Consider the following 7,781-nt stretch of genomic DNA (forward strand, 5'->3'; position numbering starts at 1 on the left):
ATTTCCAAAGGAGTTTGTAGGTTAAACACTGTCACACCCAGGAATTATTAACTGGAGCTGTAAGCTAACTCTTTTTCCAGAGAGAGGTAGTGGGAGACAGCCCCCCGTAAAGTCAGAGGTGTAGGTGAAAGCACAAAGCAGAAAGTAGGCAGACTCTGGTTTTGGGGGTAGATGCTCGAGAATTTCCAGGGGGACTCCTGAGGCTCGATCCCGCCTTTGCGTATGCCGAGCCTCCTTCCTCATGACCTTTGTCATGGGCGGAGTGCCTCACGCTGGCTCCCGGCAGTGATAGAATTCCAGTTGAGCTATTCCAGATCCTCACTCAATATGCAATATGCCGGCTCCCAGCAAGGACTGATCTCCTTTAGGATGGACTGGTTGGATCTCCTTGCAGTCCAAGGGACTCTCAAGAGTCTTCTCCAACACCACAGTTCAAAAGCATCAATTCTTCGGTGCTCAGCCTTCTTCACAGTCCAACTCTCACACCCATACATGACTACTGGAAAAACCATAGCTTTGACTTCAGGAAAAACAGAGGAAGGGATATTTATAAACAGCCTCCACGCCCACCACACTCCTTTTGCCCTTTTCTAGCAAAGCTTCTTTGGGATTCTTCAAATGGTCTCCGACTCCTTAAAAAAAAAGTTTTCTAGGACATTCTGAGTAATGCCCTCTCTCACCTCCTGGCAACAAAAACCAGTGTGTTGACATGAAAATGCCCCCACCCACGCACCCGCCCGGACCAAGGAAACAGCGCGTATTTCACACTCAGGGCAGCAGATGGCGACGCTGAAGTGCGGAGCCAAGGCGAGTCCAAAGCCTCCAAGCAGGTGGGGCTGCGGGGTGCTGCCTCGCCCCAGCCCCTCCTTGGGGATGCGCGGGGTCTCCTCACCACCTGTACTCAAAGCGGCTCTACCGTTTCCTTGGAATCAGCTCCCTTTTAAAAGTCTATGTCAAGGACTTTGAAAAGGAAGTGCCTGTTCTAAGTTAGCGGAGGCGGCAGCCCTACCTGCCCTGCAGAGACAGTTCCAACCAGGTGTGTCTGCTGAGACGGAGGGGAGCGCCCTCGGTCCACGCCGGCCACGCTCCAGCCCCACGCTTCATTCTCCCCATTTTACAGACCAGCAAACGAGGCAGAGCGGGGCTGAGACTACCCCCGGCCTGGGCCGCAGAGCCAGCACGAAGCTCGCCGGACGCGGAAGCCCTGCGTGGCCTCGCGACACACCTGCGTTGGAAGAGGTGCGTGCGCCCCGCCGGGCAGCCAGCGGGGGAGCAAGTCTGGAACCGGCTCCGGGAAGGCGAAGGGTGCGGGGATTCACCCGCTGAAGCCAGAGACGTGGAGGAGAGAACTGGGATTGGAGACAAGACTTCGCTCCAGGCTTCTTCAGGCGTAGTTAGCATCTTCGGAGGACGGGGTTTGGGGGCCTCTGATGTCAAAGGCCACTGAGCGGACCTTTGGGCAAGCCCTGTTGGAGGGTCTAAGGTCCCAACCAGCCTTAGCCGACTCCAGTTCAGTTCAGTCGCTCAGTCGTGTCTGACTCTCTGCGACCCCATGGAATGCAGCACACCAAGCCTCTCTGTTCATCACCAACTCCCCGAGTTTACTCAAACTCATGTCCATGAAGTCCCTGACTCCAAGTTCCTGCCAAACAACTCGGGGGACCCCTGTTAAGGTTTCTGGCGGCCTGGAGGATGCGCCAGGGTTCAGGCTAATCCTTGGGCACAGGTTACAGGTGCAATGGGCTTAGGTGAAGATTGCCCTGGGACTCTAGGAGGGCTTCTGGGGTGGGGTGCACAGGCTAAAAGTGAGAGCTGAGAAGCTGGGGGTCACAGCGTCTTAATCTCTGTAGATGAGAAGGAAAGCTGCTCCAGGGGATAATGCAGGGTCCTGGCCACAAGATAAAGGGCTTCCTCGGCAGCCTGCCTTACGAAGCAGCAAAAATACAAAGGCTCTCCCACCAGGTTTGAAACCACCTAACAGCCCTGCTCGTTTCAGCCGCGCCTGCTCTGTGAACAGCGCCCAGGACACTTACCCGGGGGGTGAGGGGGCAGATGCACGGCAGACAGCGGTGCCTCGGTCTGCTGGCAGTGGGAGCCGTTCCAGGAGGGCTTCCTGGAAGAGGCCCTGCCCTGGGATGGAGGGCGCAGGAGGAGAGAGGCGTGTGGCGGGCAGAGGGGCCGAGGCCGACCTGCCGGGGGCCACGAGCTGGTGATGGCGTGCTGCAGAGGGGGACCTGGTTTCAACCTGAAGACTCGAGGAGGCGGTCAGACCTTTGTCGCCAGAGGCAGAAGCGGGCGCCTGGGAGACAGCGGTCCAGAGAGAAGCGGACTGACCGGAGCGGGAGGAGAGGTGGTCTGCAAACCTTACAGACGCTTCTTGCACCTGCGCCGTGCAGGCTTAGCTGTGTCTTAACAGCATTAAAGCACCGAGTCCCTGCCCTTCAGAAGTTCCTGTCTGCCTGGAAGGAGACATTTCATCAGTTCAGTTCAGTTCAGTCGCTCAGTCGTGTCCGACGCTTTGCGACCCCATGGACTGCAGCACACCAGGCCTCCCTGTCCATCAACTCCTGGAGTTTACCCAAACTCATCTCCATGGAGTCATTGATGCCATCCAGCCATCTCATCCTCTGTCGTCCCCTTCTCCTCGCGCCTTCAGTCTTTCCCAGCATCAGGGTCTTTTCCAATGAGTCAGCTCTTTGCATCAGATGGCCAAAGGTGGAGTTTCAGCTTCAACATCAGTCCATCCAATGAATATTCAGAACTGAATTCCTTTAGGATGGACTAGTTGGATATCATTGCAGTCCAAGGGACTCTCAACAGTCTTCTCCAACACCACAGTTCAAAAGCGTCCATTCTTCAGTGCTCAGCTTTCTTTATAGTCCAACTCTCATATCCATCCATAACTACTGGAAAAACCATAGCTTTGACTAGACAGACCTTTGTTGGCACAGTAATGTCTCTGCTTTTTAACGTGCTGTCTAGGTTGCAGACAAAATGTGAACATGATTTTAGGTCCTGCAGGGTGTGTCCTGGTGGAAGAGGCAGGAAGAGCGACAGCATGTGTAGGCAGTTGTGGGCGGGGCGGGCTTTCCAGAAGGGCTGGTTTTAGGCATCTGCCATCTATGGGGAGGGTCGGGAGAAGGGGGCAGGGGGCAGGAGCCATGACCGTGAACCCGTGAAAGGGGCCGGGTTCAGAGCTCAGGTTTTCTTCTCTGCTGTCACGAAACCCTATGAAGGTGGGGGTGACAGCAATTTGCGGCACCTCGGGCCCCTGGGCACCTGGCTCTTGCAGGGTCAGCTGTTGGTGAACCCAGCACAGGCCCAGCCCTGAGGTCGCAGTGGGCTCCCCAGGTCGGGCTGAGGGCTGGTGCAGGCCACCCTAGGAATTCCTCCGGGAGCAGGAACCCCTTGTGCAGTAGCAGGGCCGGTGCATGCACACACACACACACACACACACACACCCTCACACACATGCACACACATGCACTCATGCACACACGCTCACATGCACACGCACGCACTCACGCACATGCACACACGCTCACACACATGCACTCACAACACACACATGCACACACTCACGCACATGCACACAGGCTCACACACATGCACACATAAACACACACGCACTCACATGAACACACACGCACACACATGCACTCATACACACACATGCATTCATACACACATGCACACACACTCACATACACACATGCACACACGCATGCACTCACACACACACACACGGGGATTTTACAGGACACAGAGGGCATGAGCACGTTCACAGACGGAAGGAGCCCAAGAGGGGCCTCTGTGGGCACGGGCGGGGGACCTGGCAGGGAGCCTGACGGGTCAGGGAGCAGAAGGCCCCCGTATCCCCCCAGGAAAAGCCTGTGGTCAGCCGGGCCGGCCACCCAGGCAGCTCTGGAAGAGGGAGCCCCCTCAGGAAGCCCAGGGGCGCCCCCGCCCAGAGCCCACAGAGGCCTGTTGTGGGGAGATACGGGTGGCCGGGGGCCCTTCACGTCTGGGATCCCTGAATGAAAGACGCCACACCGCAGTGGAGCCCGCGAATGCTGGAGACCTGCGGGCGCACCCCCAAGGGCGTGGGCCCCGTCCGGCCCTGTGTGGGTGAGACTACACTCAGGAAGGAAAGGAAAGGCGGTCTTGATGGATATTGGGGTTGAGGACCACGTTTATCATCTTCCTGCTCATTGCAGAGTCCGGTTTTTCCACAACGAAAACTATTTATTTCTGTCGTTTTTTAAGCCATCCATGTTGAGATAAGAAGGAAACCTCAGAGGCACGAGAGGAGAGAGCGTGGGCCTGACCGGGGGGATCAGGTCAGGACGCACACCCGCCTAGCCCCCCCAACGCATGGGAGGGACGCTCCTATGGGTCTGGGGGCGGTGGGGTCAAGTGTGCCCGCCCTTGCCCTTGACTTCTGCCCGCCGCCTTGGTGCCACGTCACCTGCTTTGAGAACAGGATCGGCTGCAGGGGGTGTGGCTCCCTGCCTCCTGGCCGGGTGACTCCTGCTTGCAGTCCAGTGGCCCCTCGGCTGGCAGCCTGGCTGCTCTGGGCCTCAGTGTTCCTTTCAAGCCCAAACTATCTGAGTTTGAGAGGGTTTAGAACCGCCCCCCCAGACCGGGGGCCACAGACCCGATTCTCAGCTTCGCTGTGGCTGATGCTGACCACGACCATGGGCACGGCCAGAGGTGCCCCTCCCAGCAACCCCCCTCTGGGTGTCTCTCCTGCATCCCTCTGGTTGCCAGAACCCCTTCCACCTGTTCCCAAGCATTGCTGTACCCCAAGGGGTTACGCCTCAGCTCCCCCACCGCCACGGGTATATGTTTTCCCATCTCTGCAAATCCTGTACTAACTTGATATTTCATACTGCTGACATTTTTATAACACAATAAAACGTGTGTTAGTCACCCCGTCATGTTTGACTCTGTGACCCCATGGACTGTAGCTCACCAGGATCCTCTGTCCATGGAATTCTCCAAGCAAGAACACCAGAGTGGATTGCCATGCCCTTCTCCAACATAATAAAAGGCATATATTATTATTTTGATTTTATAATTGTAATATTTCAGCTTGATTTTAATTCATACTTTATAATGTTAAAAATAAAATTGAATTAAAGATATGTGTTTCTTTTATTTTTTTTGAATATAAATTTATTTATTTTAATTGGAGGCTAATTACTTTACGTGTTTCTTTTAAAGAGAACTTTATATCACTAACATAGATGGGAAGCTGCAGTCACTCGCCTGAGTCAAATGTCCTATAGAAATAGATATACTGCATGTACAACTAAGGTCTTTACTTCTAGCTCAAGACTGATGCAGCTCTTTGTTAAAAAGAAGGATCAGAAAGCATTAAGGTGGCTCAGTGGTAAAGAATCTGCCCGCCAATGTAGAAGATGGACAGAGGAGCCTGGCGGGCTATAATCCATGGGGTTGCAAAGAGTCAGACACGCCCGAATGAATAAGCACGCTTGCAAAATCTTGAAAGATGTGAAAATGCAAGGCAGCCTCCCCCAGGAAGCCTTCCCAACCTTCTTGGTTCTCCCACGCTCGGGACTGAGGCTCGTGGAGGACCTGTGGTCCAGTGGGAGGCACTAGTGTGCTTGCTGTGCTCAGTTGTGTCTGACTCTGTGACCCCGTGGACTGTAGCCCACCAGGCTCCTCTGCCCATGGGGATTCTCCAGGCAAGAACACTGGAGTGGGCTGCCATGCTCTCCTCCAGGGGATCTTCCCAACACAGGGATCAAACCCAGGTCTCCCACATTGCAGGCGGATTCTTTACCAGCTGAGCCACCAGGGAAGCCCCAGGATGCACTGCACCCTCTGATAAACGGGTTGACCTGTGGTTCTGTGCACAAGTTCCTGGAATCCCGAGGGCCGCCGCCTCTGTAGGGAGGCCCTCCGGGGGCTGCACACAGGGATAAGCCAGGCTATTTTCACCATTTCCTTCCTCCCACTGAGGCAGGGGTCACTGTCGGCTGCTTCGCACAGCGTGGCCAGCCACCGTGGCTTCGGCTAGGACAGTTCAGGCCACAGAAGGGGCGCCCGGAGGGCAGCCAGTCAGGTAAGTGGCCCTCATCACCCAGCACCACCTCCCACTGTGCGGGCCCCTCCCGGGGGTTCGGAGGCTCTGGTTCCAGGCCTGGCAGAGAGAGGCGGCCTGTGGCAAGTCCAACCTCTGCCCCTCCTGGCGGGCAGCGGGGGGTGGGGTGGGGGGGCGGGCAGGCAGAGGCACGGGCAGGCATTCCCTCTGAGATACCAGGTGCTTGGTTGAGTCAAGATTCATTGGTTTATTAAACAGACATTCCTTGGAAGCCTGCCACAGGCCAGCCCTGGTGGGAGCCCACCTTCGGAAGGGGAAGTTGCCTCCACCAAGTCCTGGAGGGGCAGTGAGCTGGGCAGAGGACTGGGGTTTCTAAGAACCGAGTGCAAGCCTGGTGTCTGACAACGCTGGGCAGCCCTGGAGAAGGCAGTCTCCCTCTCTGGGCCTCTTTCCCAACTGCGAGCCTGAGCCTCGATCTAGGGCTTTCCAGATGGAGCCGGGTCTGGGTCCCCTTCCCCACCCTACCACCCAACCAAGCAACCCCAGCCAGCTGCTCTGCATACCAGGGACCCAGAGAAAGTTCACTCTGCTGCGAACCAGGCAGAGGGGTTTGAATTCACGGGCCAGGGGGTAGTCGGTGGTGTGCACGCCCTTCGCCAGACCCAGGCTTAGGTGTGCAGGGTGTTGGGGAGAGGCCCTGACCTGGCCTGCTGTCATTCAGCTGGCACCTGCTGCCCCTGGCCCTGAGCAGGGGCTGGTGTCTCTGGCAGCGGGCAGGCGGGCCCACCCCTCCCAGGAAGGGACTGAGTCCACTCCTCGCCCCCCCCCCCCCGCCCCCGCAGTAGCCACCTTCACTCTCCGGCCTCCTGAGCATCCGGGGAGGCCCAGCCGGGCTGGGTCCAGGGAGCTTCTCGCCTACGTCCCCACCACCCATTTCACGGAGGAGAAAGCCGAGGCTTCAGAGGAGGTGGGTGGTCCCCTGTCCAGTCGGGGCGGGGGCAGGCCGCCGGGACCAGGGCAGGCCACGGGGACCTCACTGCCACTGTCCCCGCAGCCCTCCCGCCCGATGCCCGCGTGGGTGGCGCTGCTGTTGCTCTGGGCGGCCACCGAGGCCTCCGAGGACTGCCCGGCCGCGTGCGCCTGCCACACGCTGGACACCATGGGGCTGCAGGTGGACTGCCGCGGCCGCGGGCTCGAGGTGCTCCCCGCCCTGCCGGCCCCCACGCGCGAGCTCCTGCTGACCAACAACAGCCTGCAGAGCGTGCCCCCCGGCGCCTTCGACCACCTGCCACAGCTGCAGGTCCTGGACCTGGCGGAAAACCCATGGCGCTGCGACTGCGGCCTCGTCTACCTGCGCCTCTGGCTGGAGGACCGCGCGCCCCAGCAGCTGCTGCGCCTGCGCTGCGCCGGCCCCGCCCACGCCGCGGACCGCACGCCCGCCCAGCTCAGCGGCTCGGAGCTGGGCGGCTGCGGCTGGACCCTGCGCGAGTCCTGGGCCGGCCCGGGGTCCTGGTGGGACGCGGCGCTGGTCGTCGTGGCCGCGCTGGGCCTGGCTCTCCTGGTGAGCCTGCTGTGCACCATCCCGGTGCCCCGGGCCAGCCCCCGGTAGCTCAGAAGAAACCCGCCGCCCAGCCAGCCCTTATGCAGGCTCGGAGGTGCTTCCCTCTTAGCATCCCAAAACCCCGCATCTCTGTGTTCAGACACTGATCCG

At 58.5% G+C, this 7,781-nt stretch overlaps 1 protein-coding gene across 1 annotated transcript; it reads left to right on the top strand.

Annotated features, from left to right (window-relative positions):
* Positions 1–7,136: 7,136 nt before the first annotated feature.
* On the top strand, positions 7,137–7,679 carry GP9 (glycoprotein IX platelet). Its single transcript, XM_055557702.1, has one exon. It carries the CDS (start codon positions 7,137–7,139, stop codon positions 7,677–7,679), a length of 543 nt encoding a protein of 180 aa, XP_055413677.1.
* The last annotated feature ends 102 nt before the right edge of the window (positions 7,680–7,781 follow it).

This window comes from Bubalus kerabau, chromosome 20, assembly GCF_029407905.1.
Source record: "Bubalus kerabau isolate K-KA32 ecotype Philippines breed swamp buffalo chromosome 20, PCC_UOA_SB_1v2, whole genome shotgun sequence".
NCBI lineage: Eukaryota > Metazoa > Chordata > Mammalia > Artiodactyla > Bovidae > Bubalus > Bubalus kerabau.

Excerpts from the sequence above, each read along its gene's own strand:
- GP9 (XM_055557702.1), top strand. The coding sequence starts at position 7,137 with ATGCCCGCGTGGGTGGCGCTGCTGTTGCTCTGGGCGGCCACCGAGGCC.